Genomic DNA, 22421 nt, shown 5'->3' with positions numbered 1-22421 from the left:
CCCATATTCCATCTGCATTTCTAACATACCTTAGAAAATTGGACAGACCAGCATCAGATAAAGACAAAGGGTGAAAAGGTGCTGGTAAGTGGGCTTAGCATCAAGAGACAGCAAAGAAATTTCCTTCAAGAAAGCAAGAGCAGGAATACTGTGGAAGAAATCAGAGTTCATGTAGCTCATAAAAATTGTTTAGCTTCACTAAGTGCTTGCAGCTCTTCACTAACAAGAGAGTTAAACAAATGAAATGCTACTGTGTTGTGGATGCAGAGAGCTAACACGGAATATTTCTTATTGACTTCATCCCATAGCCTTGTATGCCAACATATTGCCTTCCTTTCCACTCATGTTTTCAATGTCTATAAGGCTTAAAGAAATACAAGTATGTGGCAGATTTTGAAAGAAATGTTTCATTATTCTATAGTGGAAAAGTCCATTATTTGAATATGAGAATCTCTGTTGCATTGTTTTCATTGTGGTCTGTGGCTGGATGTTGTTCCAGCCTTTTTGCAGCTAGCCAGTGTTTTCCAAGCTTGTTTGTATGATAGAAGCTGACTGGATAGTTAGCTATTTGACCCTAACAAGCCCCCTCCTTTATAAAAGTGATTTATTAAACAGTTAGAACAGCTGAAATTAACTTTATTATACAGCACTAATGGATTGGTACTTCAAAGGACTGTAAGGAAATAACAAGTAATATTTCTTACCAAGCTTTCTTCTACTGTCTGCTTATGAATTACCTTCTGTCATGCAGGTAGAAATTTGTCTTCCTTCCTCCACCTATATCCAAGGGGACTTGCAAGGGAGAGGTTGCCAGGCAGAAGAAAACTAGAAAACTTCAAGAAATGTCTTCATTCCTGACCCTATGGGAACGTGTCCAGACAAATTTGCTCCCGGTGCTACAGCCATTTCAACACCTGAAAGGATAAATCTCTTTTTCTTCCCGCATATACCTTGCCCCAGAGCCCTGTAGCCTCCATACACCTCTGACTGCACATTTTTCAGTACTGGCCTTTTCTTACTACGTCTGGGATTGCGCATTTGGAAAGCAGAATTTTCAAATCTTACATCTTGTTCCCAAATTTAATCTTCAGCCTGTATCTAGTTTAACAGACATTAAATGAGGTGTTTCCATGGAAAAATAACAACATAAGCTTTATCTAAGTGAAAAATCTTACTAGGACACGCTATCATATCTTTGTGCATGGGCAAATATTTTGGGCTATTTTGCAAGCCCTGATGTTATAGGGCAAACAAAACATCTCCTTTGTGCGTCATTCTAATGTTCATGCAAAGAAATTAAGTGAGGCATGTTATTAGGCATGAAATTTGTATGGCCAGAGGCTGTAAATCTATCTGTATGCTGTAATCCTGATTTACACTCAGCTACTGTTGCAATATTTACTCTGCTAATCATGGTTTCTCTACTGCTAATTATCTTTTTGTTGTCTGAACTTAAAGCTATGATATACATGAAAGCCCTTTTGGGGTACTCATTTATACCTCTGGGGATTCATTTGGGGGCTGTTTAAGAGGTGGTCTGCTTTGCCCCTCTGCCAGACATTAACCTGTCTAGCAAAGTGTGCAGGATGGTGGTACGTCATTAACAAATTAATACAAAATATTAAAGCAGGTTGATATCCATACCAGTTTGTGTGAATCAACGACCAAGGATTATGTTGCTGTTCTGCTGCCTGTGCTGTAGCAGCAGTAACGTTCAGGAGCAGGGTGATGTGAATTGCCAGGGCAGTGGTCACATAAAGCTCCTGGTTTGCATCGCCAGCACATGAATCAAAGCCTCTGAGCGCTTCCATTTCATGTTTCACAGTGTGCCCAGCCACTTCTAGTAAAGAAATACCCGTGACCTATTTTGGGACTTTCTGGCAGTCAGTGATGTTTGCCAAGAAATGTTTGGCTGAAGTGTAATGTTAGGAAAAGTCTGCCTGGGCTATTAATTCATTTTAAGTTCAGCTGACAAATCTTTTTTTTCTTGTGAGGTGGAAATTCCTCCTTCGGGTACATAACAGCACACAGGTTTCCTTCCCTTGCTAACCCTGATCAGATGTTGCACCAAGGGTCTTTGCTTTCCAAAAACTGAATATACAGTATGGTCTCTGCCCCTCTATTTGCTTGCATCTTTTCAAAGTACTTTAAGCAGTCATTAGAAGGTTTCCCTAGCACTTGTTTCAAGTTTCATTTCTTCTCTCCGTGTCCTCTTGATCTACCTGGGAGTATAATCAGTTCTGCATGTGCACGCACCTTTGAAATTCAGTGGATTGTTATTGCATCATCCTCCTCTCATCTTTGAAGAGGTGTCCAGTCAGACTAGATATATGTAATATATTCCTCTAATCTCAAATTTCCTGCTTGATAAATGATTCTTCCCCTGTGTAATACAGCTGAGCGAGTGGTTTCCAAGAAGTAGGTAAAGTAGGTACTCTCATCTGCTTCAGGGTTGCCCAGCGCCCCCAGGTTACTGCTGAAGAGAGACAGAAGTAATATTTTTTTTAAGAAAAAAAAAAGTAGAAGTTACCTCTTTTTATTGAAATATTTTTAAATTGATTTTTAAAAAACATTTATTTTCTGTAAAACAAATAATAATTTTTGCTGGTTTGTTTTCCATGCAAGTATTATTTAATATGTCACAACACAGCGTCACTAATTGTGGTGAAGAACCTTCTTAGCAGTACTTGGCAGAAAAGACAAAACCTGCCACACTCGTGAGTATTTAGAAAGGACTTGTTTGACAGACTGATGAACTGGATAGCATTGAGGAACTGTAATAAAAAAGCAACACTGCTGTATATGGAACTTATGACAAACAGATTTTTTTTTTCAAGTAATTGTAATAATGTTAGAGCAGATGTGTGAAGCAGTGCAACCAGAAACTGATGGGTTTGTTGGTTTTTTTCATTGACCAGCTTCTGCTGTTGTTCTATTTTTTTTTGTTGTTTTTTTTAAAAAGAAAATTAATTTTCTTTGGTGTACATGATGTTTCTGTCCAGCCTATAGGCTTTGTTTGCCACAATATCATCGAGTTTGATTTATTGACAATAGATTGTTGTGTTTCTTTATTTCAAAGAGGTTTAGGCACAGTCTGACTCTTAGCATTGTTGTAAAATAACAGCTGGAAAGCCTAATTACATCAAGTGTTCTTGATGCAATAGTCAGGCTTTGTTCACATTTGTGTGATAACACCATCACTAGAGCTGTTGAGACTGGATAAATCCAGTGGTCATCCTGTATCAGGTGATGAAGTGAAAGTTGGATAGCTTAATCTAATAAGACTTTTCCAATCTCAGTGTTTTGGTCTTTTGTTAGCTTGGGAAATTCCTTTTCCAGCTGATTTCTGCATTGTGTAAACTGTAAAACATTGGCTGTATTTGCGTTTTCCCCATCTGTAGGTCATTTGGATCCAGGCTTCCTTGCAAGTGACAAAACCTCTTCCGGTAATGCCCAGATCAGTGAAGAAATTAATATTGCCTCTTCTGATAGTGAAGTAGAGATTGTTGGAATTCAGGAACGTGCCAGGTATGAATTCCTTTTTCTTGCTCTAATATTTCTTTCATTTTATCAGAATATCTGTGTTGCCAAAATGAATACAGAAAAACCTGCTGACTTCCACTTCTGTTGTTATCCATCCATGACTGATGCCCAAAAGGTAGCAAACATTGCACTTGTTTTTTCTATGCTGCTGGTCATGGTGATCTCTGAATGTGTTCTTTTATCAAGTTGGTAACATTCTAGTATTCAGCTTAAGCTTGTGATTCGATATCAAACATTAACAGGCTAAACATATGTAGTATTAAAATACCGAATATTGAGATACCAAATTTGTATACATCAGGAATTCAGATTTTAAGGGTGTAGTGTGAATATGCAAATACATAAACAAAAATATTTATGTGGGTTGTTTCCTTTCAAAATATTCACTTTAAGCATTTAATCAGCTTCCAGTTTATTTCATTAATCAGTAGTTGTAAAAAATACTATCAGTTTTTCAATGGCTAATGTCATAAGATAGCCCCTTTAGATTAAAAATCGGATCCTTATGAATCTTGGTTTTATTTCAAGATACAAGAGACTTCAAATCTCCAAAGTAGATGAGGATAAGGAAGCCAGAGGTTTCTCTCAAGCTCAGATAGAAAGCTGTCCAGCTGTGCTTCAGCTGTTAGTCTTGATAGGCAGTTTTTGATGTTACTCTTCATCTTTAGTCTATGATCTTTCCTTGGCTTGAGGTATTATGAAGTAGTTGAACTGGCATTTTCATATAGTATGGAAGGTTAATTTGGTGGAATAAAAGCAAGTTAAAACGGTATATAGACAAGCTGTTTCTAAAACTAGTCTGCTGCCTGGTGGATGCTTGGAGGCGGAAAAGGGGCATGAGGAACAATGAACAGAGCTGTTCCTCATTGTCCCTTCACTGCATCTTTCTTGAGAAAAGGAAGAAGGAAGGTGTGCAGGACCTGATCTCTCAGGTAGGGAACTGTACAGATAGTGTAGGCATAATCCAGTACTGTTGGATGTGAAAAAATGAAATTTTAAGGTGCTGAAGGAAGAGAGATTTAGTCTTTGCTTTTAGAATACTGAAAGTCCTTGCATGGCTAAATATTTTGGAAGATACTAATTCATTAGGAAATAGCTCTCCTGGCTGTTTATCCAGCAGACCAGGGCTTAGGGGATCTTTGTCCAATGATAAGCAGTGTGGACTTGTCTTCCACTACTAATTCATGTAAATCTGTCTAGCACTATGTGCACACAACCCTTCTGCTTGAGGTCTCCTGTCCAAAAGCATGTACAAGAATGGAAATGGTAAGTAAATATGGAGTTGCTGTTTAAAATCTGTTTATCTGCCATCTCCTGAAGACTAGTTCTTACTGGCTCCATTGAATACTCACACATTTCACTTGTTCGAATCCTATTTAGAGTTTTATTTCTCTTGCAGGTCTAGGCTTGCAGTTATGAAATATTGATGGGCTTCTGACAGCGTGGTTGTTTGGAAAAGGCTTAGGGTTTTGATCAGTATTTTTTCAATGCTTAGTTGGTATGGTGTTTGGATTCAGTTCTTTTGCTCACACTGTATTTTATTATGCTGCATATTCCATGTTGTTATTGGACTGGTGTGAGTCGTGACACCCTAGAGTTTGTCCATCATTTGTAGTTTTTCAGATTGCCAGTGGTGTTACTCATCACTGGAATATTACTTGGCATCTACTTAGGATACCACATCATGTTTTTCAGTTCGTTTAATTTTTGTTCAATAGATGTTTTTTTCAATCATGCATGTGTATATAACAGTCTTCCTCAGGGTTTTTTTCTGTTTTTGGTTTTGGGGGTTTTTTTTCCTTTTTTTGGTTACCTTTACTTGGTATCTTCCCCTTAGCTACAGACAGGAAAGCATGTTCCCTAAGCTGTTTGATTGAACGTTTTGCTATTGGCTGCTTGTGTGACTTGTTTGAGGATAAACACTTATATTTTTGTGAGGTATCATTTCTATGAAATAATTTATAGCTTGCTTTTTGTCATCTTCAGGGAGAAAAGTTAGTATTGTCTTTGCCTAAGCACTGAGGACTGTTCTGTATCAGAACAATGGACCATAGTCCCCGAGACCGAATATCATATTCAGTTTGCTTTGGCTATGAGCTTTTCTTGTCAGTTATGCTTAAAAATATTTCTTCTTAAAAGAAAGCTTTGTAAAAGAAAAAAAATCCCTATGTATGTTAGAGTTCCAGTCTCTTATTCCTAATTTTTTGTAGATATGTACTTTAAGTACGTATTTTTAAGACTGAAGTAGTAATAAAAAAGTAATTCTGAACATCACATCCAAAATGAAATTTTTTTCATTCTATTTCATGAAACTCTAACCAAAACTAAGAGAGATGAGTATAACCTAAGTGGTTCATGAGAAAATAAATTGCATTACCTTAAATTAAAACAAATAAAATGTAAATGTCAGGGATGTCACTAGTAAACTTCCTAGTCTGGTACAGCCCTCAGACTATTACCCATTACTGCTCTTCCATGTGGGAGGTGATGAAGCTGCAACGTGTAGTCCAAGGGTCATCAAAAGAGACTTCAGGGCCTTGGGACAGTTGGTGAGAGAATCTGGAGCACAGGTTATTTTTTCTTCTCTCATTCCAGTTACAGGCAGCGAAATTGGAAGAGACAGAGGCACCCAGTCTATTAATACATGGCTCCTGGCTCCATCACTGGTGTCACCGCCACAATTTTGGGTTTTTTGATAATGGGATGGCCTACACGGCACCAGGCTTGCTGGCATCAGATGGGATTCACCTTTCTCAAAGGGGAAAGGGGGTCTTGGCTCACAAGCTACTGGGGTTCATTGACAGAGCTTTAAACTAGGCTTGAAGGAGGAGGGGGATAATATCAGGCTTGCCTGTGACAAGCTGTGGGATAACATGCCAAAGTTAGAGGAACAGGGTGCTAGTGAGGGCGCTCAGCCTGTTGCTCTGAGACGTGCTGGCTACAGTGGAGAACACTTGAAGTCTTATGGATATTAGCCAGGGGCTCCTGAGGTAAAAGAAGCCAACAGGGAAACACCAGTGAAATACCTCAAAGGAATTAAGGGGTGTTCCTCTAAGAAGATGACACGGCTGACAGCCCAGCTGAAGTGTCTCTACACCCATGCACACAGAATGGGCAACAAACAGCGGGAGTTGGAAGCCACCATGCTGCTAGAAAGCTACGACCTAGTTGCCATTACTGAAACTTGGTGAGACAAATCCCATGACTGCAGTGGGGCTATCGATGGCTACAGGCTGTTTAGAAGGGACAGGTGAGGAATGGGGCAGAGGGGTTGCCCTCTACATCAAGAAATGGATAGAGTGTGAAGAGCTGTCCCTGAAGAATAACCACCAGCAGGTCAAAAGCTTATGGGTAAGAATCGGAGACCAAGGCAACAAAGGGAACCTTGTGGTCGGTGTCTACTACAGGCCACCTGATCAAGGGGAGCCTACTAACGAAGCCTTCTTCCTCCAACTCCAGGAGGCTTCACACTCACAGGCTCTCATCCTACTGGGGGACTTCAACCACCCCGACATCTGCTGGAAAAGTAGCACGGTGAGCATTAGGCAATCCAGGAGATTCCTAGAATGCATTGAGGATAACTTCTTGAGCCAGGTAATAGACAGCCCTACCTGAGGGGATGCAATACTAGACCTGATGGTCACCAATGCAAGTGAGCTCATCAGTGACGTCAAGACAGGAGGCAGCCTGGGCTGCAGTGATCACGCATTGGTGGGGTTCACACTCCTGAGGGATATGGGTAAAGCTAGGAATATAGTCAAGACCCTAAATTTTAGGAAAGTAGACTTCCAGCTCTTCAAGGAGTTAGTCAGCAGGACACCGTGGGAAACGGCCCTTAGGGACAAGGGAACAGAACAGAGCTGGCAGATATTTAAGGATGCGTTCCATACAGTGCAAGAGATCTCAGTTCCCAAGTGTAAGAAATTAGGCAAGCAAGGGAAGAGACCAGCATGGCTGAGTTAGGACATGCTGGTCAAACTAAAGAGCAAGAGGGAACTGCACATACCACCTTCTATAGGTATGTCATCCAGAAAAGGGAGGTCAAAAGCATACCCCACATGATGAACAAGACTAGCAAACTGGTAACAAAGGACAAGAAGGCTGAGGTACTCAACAATTTTTTTGTCTCAGTCTTCACTGGCAACTTCTCTTCCCACAGTTCTTGAGCGGATGGACCGCAAGGCAGGGACTGGGGCAGCAAAGTCCCTCCCACTGTAAGGGAAGATCAGGTTTGTGACCACCTGAAGAGCCTGAACATAGACAAGTCTATGGGACCTGAAGAGATACATCCCAGAGTCCTGAGGGAATTGGCTGAAGTAGTCACTAAGCCTCTCTCCAGGATATTTAAAAAGTCATGGCAGTCAGGTGAAGTCCTTGGGGACTAGAAAAAGGGAAACATTGTGCCCATTTTTAAAAAGGGTAGTAAGAAGGACCCAGGGAACTACCGTCCTGTCAGCCTCACCTCTGTGCTGCGGAAGGTCATGGAACAGATTATCCTAGAAGCTATGCTAACGCACATAGAGGACAGGGAGGTGATTCAAGGCAGCCAGCATGGCTTCACCAAGGGCAAGTCCTGCCTGATCAACCTAGTAGCCTTCTATGATGGAGTGACTACATCAGTAGGCAAGGGAAGAGCTATGGATGTCATCTATCTGGACTTCTGTAAGGCCTTTGACACAGTCCCCCACAGCATCCTTCTCTCTAAATAGGGGAGATATGGATTTGATGGGTGGACTGCTTGGTGGATGAGAAATTGGTTGGATTCAGAGGGTAGTGGTCAATGGCTCAATGTCCAGGTGGAAACCAGTGACAAGTAGTGTCCCTCAGAAGTTTGTATTGGGGGACCAGTGCTGTTTAATATCTTCATCAGTGACATAGACAGTGGGATCGAGTACACCCTGAACAAGTTTGCAGGTGACACCAAGCTGAGCGGTGCAGTTGACATGCCAGAAGGACGAGATGTCATCCAAAGAGACCTGGACAAGCTGTAGAGGTGGGCCTGTGAGAACATCATGAGGTTCAACAAAGCCAAGTGCAAGGTTCTGCACCTGGATCAGGGCAACCCCCAATGTCAAGACAGGCTGGGGAGTCACGGGATTGAGGGCAGCCCTGCAGAGAAGGACTTGGGGCTACTGGTGGATGAAAAGCTGGACATGAGCCAACAATGTGCACTTGCAGCCCAGAAGGCCAACTGTATCCTGGGCTGCATCTAAAGAAGCATGGACAGCAGGTCAAGGGACATTATTCTGCCCCTCTGCTCTGGTGAGACCCCACCTGGAGTACTGCATCCAGCTCTGGAGCCCTCAGCACAAGAAGGACATGGAACTGTTGGAGTGGGTCCAGAGGAGGGCCACAAAAATGCTGAGAGGGATGGAACACCTCTCCTATGAGGAGAGGCTGAGAGAGTTGGGGTTGTTCAGCCTGGAGAAGAGAAGGCTCCAGGTGAGACCTTACTGTGGCCTTTCAATACTTAAAGGCACTTATAAGATGGGGAAAAACTCTTTAGCAGGGCCTATTGTGATAAGACAAGGGGTAATGGTTTTAAACTAAAAGAGGGTAGATTCAGAATAGATATAAAGAAGAAATTATTTTTTTTTTTTTTTTTTTTTTTTTTTTTACAATGAGGGTGGTGAAACATTGGAACAGGTTGCCCAGAGGGGTGGTCAATGCCCCATCCCTAGAAACATTCAAGGCCAGGTTGGATGGGTCTCTGAGCAACCTGATCTAGTTGAAGATGTCCCTGCTCACTGAAGAGGGGTTGGACTAGTTGGCCTCTAAAGGTCCCTTCCAATCCAAATCATTCTATGATTTGACCAGTGCAGAAAACCTGGGCTCCTGAAATAAGGTACATGTGCCTTCACAAAGAAATGGGAAGAGGTTACCCCAGCAGTCAAACATCTCCTGCTCAAGTATGCAGCCAGGAGCAGCTACAGCCACCACCAGTGCTTACAAGAGGAAAACCATTTTTGGAGCACTAGGTCTAAAGCTCTACTAGCAGTTGTTTAAGATTTACAGCTGGGAATTGAGTGATCATCTTAAAGGCTCCAGTGAGTTCTTGTCATCACTTCATCATATAAAAAAAAAAATCAGTGTCTTTCATGTTGGCTTTTTCTAATTATTATTACCTTGTACTTAAATGGTCACACAACTTTTATGAATATAATAGGTAAAAATACCATGCAAATAAGTAGATATGTACCTTAGTTCAGCAAGGCACTTGAGCATGTGCTTATCCTTAAATGTATGATTTAGTCTCATTGACTATAATAACTGAAAGCTTAAATATTTTGCTGAAGTGGGGCTGTGCTGTTATCAGTGAGCATTTCCCAGCATGTTTGTAAGTTTTAGTTAAGAATTATGAAGACCAAAGAAAAATCAAGTGTAATGGTTGTTATAACATAATTTCGAGATCTCTCTTGTAATGATTGTAATGAAAGTATCATTATGTCCTTACTTTAACATGGTTTTGATTTCATATAGAAAGATAGCTTTTGTCTTTGTTGCATTGTTGTGGTTTAGCCAGCAACTCAGCCCCACACAGTCGCTCGCTCACTCCCCTACCGGTGGGACAGGGGAAGAGAATCAGAAGGGTAAAGCTCGTGGGTTGAGATAAGAACAGTTTAATAATTAAAATAAAATAACAACAGCAACACAATGGAAAGGAAAATAATGAGAGGCACAAAACTCGGGGGGGGGGGGGAACAAACAACCAAAACAAACTGCACATGATGCAGCCACTCACCACCAGTCCCTGAGTTGCAACTGCCCCCATGGACCAACTGCCCCCATGGACCAACTGCCCCCATTAATATACTGGTCATGGTGTCACATGGTATGGAATGAACATCCCATTGGCCAGTCGGGGTCAGCTGCCTTGGCTGTGGCCCTGCCCCTTCTGGCCTCTTGCCCACATGGCAGAGCATGGGAAGCTGGAAAGGTCCCTGACTACTACAGGCACTACAGTGAAGAGAATTAACCCTTTCTCAGCCAAAACCAGCACACTCATCAAGCCTCACTTAAATTTTTTTTCTGTTTAAAAGTCCAGTGGGTAAAACTGCTATCAGGAAACTATGCTTCTGAATAATGCATGCTGCTACACATGATGGGGGAGACTTCTTCAAGATCCTTGGGATCGATGCACATATTTTGTAAGGGATATCAATTTACACCCACTGACAGAATTCAGTTCGTAAAAATAATTTAATTTCCACCACCACCCCCAAGTTTAAATTTAAGTTTAGTCTCAGCTTTGTTTACTGGGTATTTAAGACATCATGGACTCTACAAATGGAAAATCCACAAGGATATTTTGGAGAGAGACATGTTAACAAGATGCCTAAGTGATAAAACACTGCAGCTAAGAATCTGGTGCCTGAATCCAATAGTAGCTTTAATCCTTTGTGGTTTTTGCCTTGCTTACAGGTGTGTGCATCCCAGGGGAGGTGTGATTCAGAGTGTGTCTTCCTGGAAGCATGGCTCAGGCTCACAGTACATTAATACTCAGCAAATACAGTCATGGACAGCTGTGACTCCCCAGCAGAGTTGGTCTTCACCCTCAGAAGTTGTTGACCTCACTTTGGATGAGGATACCAGACGCAAATATCTACTGTAATGCAGTGTCACTGTATTTGTGTCCCCACCCCTTCTCCCCTTTGTGGCACAGAAGTTCATTGTTAAAGCTTCAGCTTCAGAAGCCCTGTTTCTGGCATTACAAAAATCAAACTAATGAAGTTTTTCATGTACATAAGATGTAGTATAATTTCAATATCGCTTTAAAAGTTTTTGCCTTCTCAAAGGAGGATTCCTCCCAGAATTAAAAGCCAATAGCTCCAAATGTAAAACACATCTACAGTTACTAACTTGTGTGTGTGTTAATCTGAAGAAATAATTGTGTGCAAACTTATGTCCTCCTACCCTTTCCCACCTCCAACTTCAGAACATTTTTAATTTATCAGTATATTAAGTTTGTTAGTAGAAGTTAGTGTTTTGCTGTGTGAGCATCAGTGATTTTGAGAAACGCTGTGACCTCGCTAATTTCAGTGGAACTGGGGGTATTCAACGCTTATGAAAACCGGGCCAAGAGTATTTATACCCAAGCTGATTTGGTTATGTTATCAGCAGGAGGAACTGTCTTTAATACAAACAGTCCATAACATATGCACTGAAAAGCTTTTAATTAAAATATTTTTATTTTCAATATAATTTATAGTTTATACTCTTTTCAGTGCTGAGCCTTCTGTCTACTTGACTACTGTGTTTCACTGATCATTTCCGACAGCTTGTTATGGTTTAAAATAGTAATAGTAGTGTCTTACCAGCAGCTGATTATTGCAAAAGCACAACAAAAAGAAAAGTAATAAAAAGACCCAGCATCCCTCTCACTTTTAAATATAGCTGAACTTTTTTACCTATATCAGAGTCTTGTCTGGAGTAGGAGAAGGAGAGGAATTAAACATTTTGCTCATAGTCCTCACTTCTACTGTTGCTTATTTGCTTCATTGACCATCTCAAAAAAAAACAACAAACAAACAAACAAAAAACCAACAACCTTGCAAAGCCCCAGTCTGGTAAAGCACTTTAGCAGATGTGTAGCATTCAGCTTGGACAGTTTGCTGAAACTTGTGGGGCCATTCAAGTGCTTAAAATTCTGTCCTAAAAGATGCTGCAGGACCAGGGCTTAAGGTTGTGGTTTGTTTTTTTTTTTTAACTAGATCTGCACCGTTTTCCTGGCTTTAGGTCATGTCTCTTATCCTAGTTTTGGAATTGTTTTTAGGGTACGATCCAGGAAACGCTTTCTACCAGAATATTTACCAAAATTGGTGGAACTACTTACTTTGGCAGGCTGTAGTTTCTGTAGTGTATACGGAAATTCCTGCCCCTCATCTGTCATTTTGAGCCTTTCTCAAGGCAAAAAACCAAAGATTAGACTTTAACAAGATGATATTCACCTTAAATGTCCACTGTGCAATTAAAATGTTCCTTTGTATTCAAAATGTTTCTAATAGGAATTTTGTACAGCTCTACCATCAGATTTTTTTGCCATTTAAGTTCTGTTTTCTTTTTGTGTTGGTTGGTTTCTAAATTTATTTGGTTTCCCAATAATTTTATCTATGGGCAAAAAAAATAAAATTGCCTATGTTGTCACATAACTTTAAAGGAAAAAAAGAAAAACAGCAGTGGTGGTATAGTTGGTAACAGCTTTTACTTTGATAAGCAGAACGGTTGTGACTGCACTTTAAAGAACAGCTAGGTAAGGGATTGATATTCCAATTTCAAGCTTTCTAAAACATTGAGCATAAGTGTATTGCATGGCCAGAAAAATGTATGTGGTACTTCTAGTGACCGATTTCTTTCTTTGGGGGTGGGAGGGAGGGAGGGAGTGGCACGTGGATGGAGCCCATTCATGTTGCAGTAGGGAAAAGCCCTGTGCTATTGGGGCACTATATCAGTAATGGCTGTCGATATTTTCTCCTCATATTTTAGTCACACAACTCAGCCGTTATTTTAGTGGGCTAGCACACATGCTATAAAGGTAACTTTGGAACAGTGATTTAGTGTGGCTGCTTTTTCCTGTTTCACAGTCTTTTAAAAATCAGTTTTGAAGAAAGCTGCAGGGACCCATTTGTAGTCCTTCCATGAAAAATGCAAACCAACTCTCTTGTTTTTCAGTTTGTATATGATGTGACTTTCATGTATATATAAAAATGACTGCATCCTAACCAAACTTCCTCCAATTGTGCACTGTGTTTGCTTAAGCAATTCATGTATTGTAGTCTGATGCAGGTTTTCTTTTCTTTTATTTAAAACACTACATATTTTCTCTTATTCTTCACAAATTTGAAGGGGTAGTGATCTGAAAACCACAGTCACTGGATAGCTAGGAAGTGGTAGTTTTTTCTTGTTTTGTTTTTTTTGTTTGTTTGTTTTGTGTGGGGTTTGAGTGTTGTTTTGGTTTGGTTTGGTTTTAAGAGAGCAAAAGGTGCCTGGACGGTTTTGCTCTTCTCAGCAGGAAAGAGAAATGCTAGCCATTGTATGGCTAAGAACTGATGCACTTGGAGCCTGATCCAGAACCCACTGGAGTTGATGCGGGGCTTTCCAACAACTTCAGTGTGCATTGGCTCAAGCCCTCCATGGTTTTAGCAGTTCCTGAATTGCTGGAGTGTGAACGTGTAATCTTCTGTACTGAAGACAAATCGTTGCTTAGAATATAAATGTTTAAAACGTGTGACTCTAGTTAAAAAAAAATTATTATTCTCAACACTCATTATTTAGTTCTCATTTTCCATCTAGTATTTAATGGTCTTTGGAGAAAAAATAATAAAAGTGGGTTTTATATTTTTTTTTTTTGTGCAAGATGAGACCTTCTGTTTTTATGAAACAAGTCTGTAGCATAAAGTTTAAACTATTTTAAGACAAAATAAAATAGAGTGTATTATTTAAACAATATCAACTTGTTTGGGATTTTTCACACACACACACACTTTCTTTCAATATGCTGCTGTTTGTCACATCTCCAAATGTGACAAACATTTGTCATGCCTTAAGCTCTGGGAATGGGTTACAGCTGTCCAATTTCAGCACTGTTCTCTGCTGTAATGCATTTAATTTTGAATGTCTGGAATGTAAAGGTGATTTCCTGACTGCAAAAGCTTGCTTTTATCTCCCAGACCAGGACAGGACCAGCACTTCTTGTAGCACTGGTGGGGGATACCAGGGGATGCGCAGGTAGTGGTAATGAGTGGCTGCTGCCCATCACACTCTGCAGAATCCCTTCTAGGGATGCAGTTTCTGTGCAGCCTCCATCTTCCCACACACTGCAGTCCTTCAGGTGCCTGAGCAACCTTCATACCAGTATTTCTCCAACTGCATCCCTGTGTCCCATCCTCACAGATGACTTCTGCTGGTCAGTGAGACTGACTAAGAGACCAATGTTACACTCGGATTTTCTCACGCAGCCGGGTAGTGCTAACAAGCTCAGATCTACTGCCATTTGAAATGGATGTGTAGACCAGCTATGAAGTTCTGAGCAGGTCCTTGCAGGCCATGAGATGGTGCCAGGCTGAACAGCGTTTGGAGAACTGCTAAATTATCCTGGGGAATTTACAGCTGCAAGTAAAGAGAAGGATGGTAAGTATAACTGCGCTGTGCTAAACTTAGGGTTCCTCTGCCTGCCAGTTTTCTCATAGCCAATATGGAAATAGGAATAATAATAATAAAATTCATTACATTTACAGCTATATAGGGGAGTTTGCTTTAGTTCTGATGTTTTTGTCACATGAGAATGCTCTCAGTGGTGCAAATAAGGAAGGCTGGTTTTCCATGTATTTTAAATGTCAAGGTTGATTATAGTGAAGTGAGTTGGCTTTCCGGCCCCACTGAGTTCTTGGCTTTTGTGAAGCTTGAAAATACAAATTCTAGGCCTGGTTGTGGTTGCGGAGGTGGACACCAGGCTGATTTTATTTCATGTATATCACCAGCTGAGGGAGAACAGCGCTGTGGAGTTTGGTGCAGATGTAGAAAGATGAGAACTGACATCTGAATCTTTTTTTCTCTATCACCAAGAGATACCCAGAGTCTTTGGACTTCAGGATACACTGAATAGAAAGCTTAGAATTTCTCCTGCAGCACTCAGCACACCCCTTGTGGCTCGGGCTGCTTTGCTTTGTGGGATCTGTCATTTCTGGGGTGATACAAGAACTGACAAAAGCTACCCAAACAGGTTAGATTTTTGTCTTGCTTACCCTGTGAAATAGTTTCAATGCAGATTGCTTTTTTTGGCTGAGAATTCAGTTTGTCTGCCTTAAAATGGGGACTGAAAGTGTTTAAGTGGATTAGTTCCCCAATTCCCTGGAGAATCTGTAAATGGTGTCCTTTGCTGAGTCCATCACCTCCATTTGCTGAAATACTACTTGGTTTTGCCTCCCCTTTTTAGGGTCATCGTTTGTGAATGGCAGCTGCTGTGACTTTCTTTCCAGAGCATCACAGGGATGCAGTTTCTCTTCTGTCTGCAAAGGAAAGGAGCAGCATGCCTGCCAAATGCAAACTTGCGATGAACAAACCCTGCATTTACTTTCGTCTTTGGTGCAAATAAGGTGAACGCCCTCCTTTTATTGAAACTAAACAGCAGCTGAGGGGTCCAACCCCCCCCAGGTCTATATCTCGATGCCAGGGAGTTTATGAAAGTATAAATACATTCCTAAGAGTCCTTACGACTACTGATTCATAAATGCCCCTTGGAAGTTTTCTCTTGGAGCTGGTTAGTCACACGGATTTGTTTAAAATTAGAATTGAGTGGCAGCTATGGGGAAGGAAGGATCTTTCAGACAGTAAATCTTTGGGCAAAGCTGGAGTAGACAGGGGAAAACTGTCTGAAAGTTTTATTTCAGATAATTTTCTACATTTATTAGCTGCAATTGGCAGCTTTGGGTGAATCCAGGGCAACCACATCAGAGCTGGAAAAAGAAACAAATAAAAGCCTTCTGTCAAATTAATTTTTAATTACTGTAGGTGATGCAAATTGAATGCAGAACTCCTGGAGTCTGACCGGTGCCTTTTCCAGGAGGTTTCCTATGCGTGCCTCTGACAAAATGCCGTCTTCTACAGCTGAAGATCACATTTGCTTTGTCCGTGGCTTCAAAGCATTGATAGCTTTTGACTGTCACATGATCAAGGACACCCACATCTTTCCCATTTCCTTTCTGCCAGGTGCTTGTGTGTCTACCTTATCATTGATGTGATTGAACTCCAATGTCACGTCCATCACTCCAGCTCATCCGACCTCATCCACATCTTCCAATATTGACAGTGCTGCTGCACAACTCTGTGATCAGCAGTTTTCAGTAGAAATCTCCAACTCTATATGCTAAAGTCACTCATAAAAATAGTGACTTTCCATTGCTTCCTTGGAAATGCATCTTATCTAATGTTACCACCTGCAGATCACAATCATAAAATCATTTAGGTTGGAAAAGACCTTTAAGATCATCAAGTCCAATCAATTTAATTATCTGCATCCTAAAATACTCTTGATTTCCCCCCATCGTTACAACTTCTGCTGGTTTTGGCTGGGATAGAGTTAATTTTCTTCACTGTAGCTGGTATAGTGTGTTTTGGTTTTGGTATGAGAATAGTGTTGATAACACACTGATGTTTTAGTTGTTGTTAAGTAGTGGCTAAGTGTCCCTAAGGAGTGCTTACACTAGTCAAGGACTTTTCCAGCTTCCCATACTCTGCCAGGGGCACAAGAAGCCAGGAATGGAGGGGGCACAGCCAAGTCAGCTGACCCCAACTGGCCAAAGGTATATTCCATATCATATGACATCATGCTCAGCATATAAAGCCAGGAGTGGGTAGGGGAAGCGGTGTATATACAATATGACCTTCCCCAGGTGCTCGGGGCTGGGTGGAGGTTTGCCCCAGGTTGTACTAAATAACCAGACATTCAACCCCTTCCTTAACACCTAACACAACCTTGTGGCTTTTTGGTGTCTTTTGGTTTCAGGGGAAGTGAGAAGCTGCTCAAATGATCATGCATTACTGAGGCTGGAGCAAGTAAGCAGATGCCTTCCCTTGAATAATTGAAAACTGTGTGTTTACCTGTGCTGATGCACTCAATTGCTATGGGTGTGTTGTAGATGTATTCTTGATGACAAACATCAGACAGTCCCAATACAGCTCTTGGACTCCTTTTGTGCAACCAAGCCCATGCCACCAGCTCTGATACATGATGCCTAGGATGTGATTAAGGGACTGGAGAGCAGTGTGCTGCCCCACAGCTGCTGCAGGGAGGCCAGTCTCAATACCATTCTTCATTCAGCTGGGTTTTTTTTTTTTTCCATCTTATTTCCATCGCTCATGGTGGGGTCCCCCCATGGGTTTAACTCTAGATTTGAAGACCACTGTCCCCTGCAGAGGTGGGGAGTTGGGTGCAGGTCACTTTTGGGGTAACCCAGGGCAGACTCAAGCCATTAGAAGTCAACAGTGGGAAGGTGAAGACCAGGCTGGAGGTTTAAGACACCCAGAGCAGAACACAAAACACAGTGAGTAATCCTAATGAAAAAGAGAGGTAACTTCAAAAGGCAGCTCACAGCACGTCTTGGACAAGACTTGGCAAATTTAAAATGCTGTTTAGTTAATATCCGCCATTGCAAAAGGAGGATGAGCCCCTGGTGCACACCTGACCATCCTCTGCACCTCCTGAGAGGGTTTGAGGACCTATTCTATTGTCTGGGATGCTGCTAAAACATAGTCTCAGGCCATTAAAAACCCTATCCTGCTTGGAGCTGCAGAACCACAGGCTCCTTGCACAATCTCTCCTTTCCTCCAGCTGCTTGTTAAGAGGAAGAACTAGGGCAATTTTTAAAGCAGTCCCACCTGGGCATGGCACAAGGCTAGGAACATGCTTTCCAGGAGGGTCTGAACTCCCTGCCAGCCAAATCAGTGTTGTTATAATGCTTTATACCCTAGTAAGCAGCAGCACCACATGCTATGGCCAAGTTTTTGGAGGGGTGATGCTAAGCTCCCTCATCCTTCAATGGCCAATGTGAGGTCTTGCCCTGGACCAGTGCTCCCAGCTTGCACAAGGGTATAGCAAAACTCTAAAATGCTCATAAAATTCTCAAAAATGCTTCAAAATTAGCTTTACACCTGCAGCCCCCCCCCATGCCTCAGGGAGGAATCCCCTTAATTCCCAGTGTTCCAGGCTCAGCCCAACTGGCTCCCAGCCACACAGAAAGGCTGGGGGGGCATGTGAGTGGAGGTGAGGGGTCTCAGCAACACCCAGTTTGCAAAGGAGGTAATTTGGCAAGAAATATTCATTATTTTTAATGCAATTTGGCCACTGACATTTTAGCTCTGAAAGCCCGGGCTGGAAGCAGCCCATGGGAAGGCACTAGATGGCACCAAAGCTGGAGGATATGGGCTCCAGGCTGCCATCGCACCCTCTACTGCATCCCCCAGAATGGGGGGAAGTGCCCCCAAAAACAGGCAAAAGGGCTCGTGGATGTGAAAACACCACATTTTTTTGGTTTTCCTAACCATGCTGGACTCCATCGCCTTGGCCAGACCCTGCCTGTGCAGCCAGCATCCATCCCACAGCAGGGAAACAGGCCCCAGGAAGCACAGAAGAAATCGCATCATCTGGATGTAATGCCAAAATTAAATCACTCAGCTGTGATTTCAAGGTAATTAATCACTGACAGTTCTGACGGAGGGTCATTTCTCCATGTTTCCAGCCTGGGATCTGGGAATGCGGGCAGGGGTCATTGACCTTGCCTTGGTTAGTGCAAAGCCACCTTGAGAGCAAAGAGCGGATTTCGCAGATAAAATATTGCAATGTCCTTAATGAGTGGCAGAAACCACAGGGTTTTGCAGCAAGGCTGCAGCTGAGCATGTTGCCAGGAGAGAGTTTTCCTTTTGCCCCAACTCTCACACTGGCTGGGGTTGCATTCCAAAGCTGCTGCCACAGGGAGCCAGTGGGATGCTGGGATGAGGAGAGCATTGGGGGACCATCAAGGAAAACACACCAAACCCCCTGCTCCCCAAAAATATGGGCAGGATGGAGAAGAAAGGATGAGGTTTGGGTCATTCTTCTTGAAATAGGGTGATGTGAAATGTCCTACAGTCCAATCCCTGCCCTCCGTAGGGAGGCACAGGGTCGATGTCGAGGATGTGCAGTTAAAAGTGTAATTCGAAGGAAGCATTTAATCAGCCCCACTATCCCTGCTCTAAACTCACTGCAGCAAAACATCACCAGCTCTCATTTTGCAACAACTATCACATGCCAGAAAAATTATATTCTTTTGTAGGCTTCCATACCCACACAAATGGAGAATGGAATTTCTCAAAGCAAAATAATTCAATTTTAGCAAAATGATGAGCCATAAGTGGGGGCATCACAACCCCTTTGCCGCAGTAAATTGCAATCCCTCTTAAATGAGCTCAGGTGGGCACTGGGTCCCTCTGAACAGCTGTGAGCTCCCAAAAATCCCCACTCTCTGTGGAGAGGAAAAACCCTCCTCCTTTCCTCTGAAGAAAGTCCTAGGCTGCGTATTTGAAATCTGCTCTGGCAAAATAGGGGCATGGTGTTTTCTTTCTCATCTCCCAAATGGTTGCTCTTTGGATGTGAGGGTTTTTTCCCCCATTTTCTTATTTTCTTGCCATAAAACTGGAAAATTGAAATGCTGAAATATTTCATTTTAACTTTAAGTGAATGCATAATGATTTTCTCTACCTCACCTCTCTGTTTTTGGAGAAAAGAAAAAAAAGAAAGGCAGTAAAAGGTAGAAGAGCGAAAATTACAGGGAGGCAGAAAATAAAGGAACCAAATAAGCATAGATTAAACTTCAGTGTAAATAAATCTCAAATAAAGCCCTTCCATGAATCAGGAGCCTTTCTGGCTCCCCACCTGGGTTTGGGTTGCTGTTGTTCCCAGGCACGATACAATGCTATGGTGTTTGCTGGAGAGATTTATTCTCCCTTTTCAGCTTTTCTCTATCCATTCTTCATTTTCTCTGTAATTTTTCCACCTTCGCTTTTCCTTGTAGGTTCTCTTCTTCAGCGCTGGTCTCCCAAGCGGCTTTTTATCTCCCCCGCCCCCGACCTGAGACCCTCAAAACCCCAGACCTGTTCCTTTTAATGGGGTTTGTAAGACCCACCACCCTTGCCCTAGAAGCATCATCAAAGATCCAGCTGTGGCCATGCCATGGCTATATCGCCACTGATGTCAAAACATGCTCCCAAGGAATTATCATTATCCAAAATGTAGCTGAAGATCAGAAAATAATGAAAGGCTCAGACCATTGTCTAGCAAAGAAATCATGCTGCCCATGTACTTCATCCCTACCAGGAGTGAGGCATCAGTTTTTTTCATGCTGTCAATCCTGTTGCTCCCCATCCTGCCATAAAATAGCCTCTGGGGGTGTGAGATGTCTGTCTTGAGCAATCCATGGCTTTGAAACTGCCAGAAGTCCTCCACCAGGGTATTTTCTGTTGTCCTGCCAGAGGTCAGCCAAAAAAAGTCTAAGTTTGAAGGATGCTGGTTCATCAGTTTTTGAGCTGGTTGATCCCATCCTGACTTCCCAAAGGATTTCACCCAGCTTGGTTTTGCAGAGGTGAAAAATTCCATATCGCATCAAAACTACCGAGGGCTTTGAGGTGGGCAGAGGGCGAGTGCCAGGTCTGGAAATGAGCTGAGAGTTATGGTCACCCCCAGACCTGCCCAAGGATGGTGGCTGATGTGCCATATGTGCCCCAGGACTTCTCAACTGCTCTGTATCAAATTTATATTTCTTGAATATCCTCTGTGCCTGCCTGCCTAAGAGGAGAAACCTTCATAGGACTGAGGGGTGAGACAGCCCCAGTGCCCCAATTCTGGTGCTGCATCATCTCCAGAACCTCTACTCCATAAGTACACTGGTGGCACGTGTGACATCCACAAGGCTGGAGAACATCACAATGAAGAAGAATTTAATGTTGTTAATTTTTAAAGAGAACTTGGGGCAGAAGTGGGAGGATGCCCCAAACTGGGGGTGCTGGGACCCCAAAAGTTGCATTGGGGGACACCAACAGGCACTGGCCATGTGGATAGAAGGAAGCCAAGGGCTAATTTTAATGTCAAACTGCCTGCGGCATCTGCGCAGCATGCAAAGCCCCAGCAATGGATCAAGTCCGGGGGGGTGGGGAGAGTGTGCGTGGATGAAAAGCAACAGCAGTGAGGGCTGAGCCCCACGAAATACCCACAACAACTGCTGTGGCAGGGCCAGGGGCCACGGGAACAGCTGCCCAAGGCAACTGGAGCCGGCAGCGGGGCTGCAGCCCCCGGCCCGGGGCCAGCGGTGGGCTCAGGGGGACTACGGAGGGGACGCCGATGTGCTTTGCAGGGTCCATACACATCCTGAGAGTCCCCAGGGCCCATCCTGTAGCCATCATGGTGGGATGGGCAAGCGGAGGCAAGGTGGAAATCTCTCCTTGGTTGATTCATGCATGGGTTTGGCTATGTTACCCCCTCCAGGCTTTATAAGAGCTTAAAGACGTGTTCCTTTGTAGGGTGTGTTTAATACAGTGTGATCAAGCAGATCACACCTTGCTGCTGGAATCGATTTCTTGCCACTGGTAGAAATAAGTGGAAAGCGGTAATTTTTCTATGCTGCACCACAAATGGGGCACAGGAAGCATTTTGTTACAGCATAAGCATGGAAAAAATGACATGCATGCATGTGCCCAAGTATGTGTGTGCATGTATGCCAGTGCCCATGTATATGCATATGTGCATGTGTGTGCATATGCGTCTGTATGCATGCCTGTGTCTACGTGTGCAGTGCATGTGTGCACATGCACGTGTCTGCTTATGCGTGTGTGCACGCATGCACATGTGTGCCTGTGTGTGCATGCACGCATCTGGGTACGCCTGCGTGCACGCTCTGTGTGCGCACGTGTGTACATGCATGCAGGCGTGCGCGTGCCCGCGGACGAGCGGCCGCACGTGCGGATGCGCGCCCGCCCGCCTGCGCCCGCCGCAGGCTTGCGCACGCCCCGCCCTCTTCCCTCGTCTCCCAGGCGGGGGGATGTGGCGGCTGGTGTCCTTGTGTGTCGGCTGAGCAGACAATCATCACTCGCCGCCGCATCAAAGAGGCCGGCGGGACAGCGGCGTGGTACGCCGCTCCGCGTCGTAAAGGCTGCAGCATGGTCCTGGTGCACGTCGGCTACCTGGTGCTGCCCGTCTTCGGCTCCGTGCGCAACAGAGGTACCGCGCCGTGCGCGGGAGCTGCGGGTTCGCGTCCCGGGGCCGCTCCGCGCGGGGTGGGTAGGCGGGCAGGCGGAGGGCCGTCCCGCTCGCCCGGCGGGCTCGGCCCAGGCTCCAGGTCCCCCGGCAGCAGGAA

At 43.3% G+C, this 22421-nt stretch overlaps 2 protein-coding genes across 4 annotated transcripts in view; both read left to right on the top strand.

The window, feature by feature from the left end:
* Positions 1-17167, top strand: part of LOC142049448 (protein ARK2N-like) — a 70280-nt gene extending 53113 nt beyond the window's left edge. Inside the window, exons 4-6 of one of the 3 annotated variants that reach the window (XR_012657721.1) lie at positions 3402-3528; positions 6139-8985; positions 10966-11104. Coding sequence is in view for 2 of the 3 variants with exons in the window: in XM_075077186.1 (XP_074933287.1) it covers positions 3402-3528; positions 10966-11155 (317 nt within the window). In the remaining variant the exon portion in view is untranslated. Of the gene's footprint in view, positions 1-3401; positions 3529-6138; positions 8986-10965; positions 13268-17044 lie in introns of those variants that run through there. The other 2 variants (XM_075077185.1, XM_075077186.1) reach the window with 2 other exon arrangements.
* A 4787-nt stretch (positions 17168-21954) lies between these two features.
* LOC142049449 (E3 ubiquitin-protein ligase ARK2C-like) overlaps positions 21955-22421 on the top strand; it is a 65726-nt gene continuing 65259 nt past the window's right edge. The window contains exon 1 of the mRNA XM_075077187.1: positions 21955-22285. Within this exon, the coding sequence (XP_074933288.1) occupies positions 22225-22285 (61 nt within the window). The 5' untranslated portion in view covers positions 21955-22224. The remainder of the gene's footprint in view (positions 22286-22421) is intronic.

This window comes from Phalacrocorax aristotelis, chromosome W (genome assembly GCF_949628215.1).
Source record: "Phalacrocorax aristotelis chromosome W, bGulAri2.1, whole genome shotgun sequence".
Taxonomy (NCBI): domain Eukaryota; kingdom Metazoa; phylum Chordata; class Aves; order Suliformes; family Phalacrocoracidae; genus Phalacrocorax; species Phalacrocorax aristotelis.
Note: the sequence above shows the minus strand (reverse complement) of the source record. Positions and strands in the feature narration are given on the sequence as shown.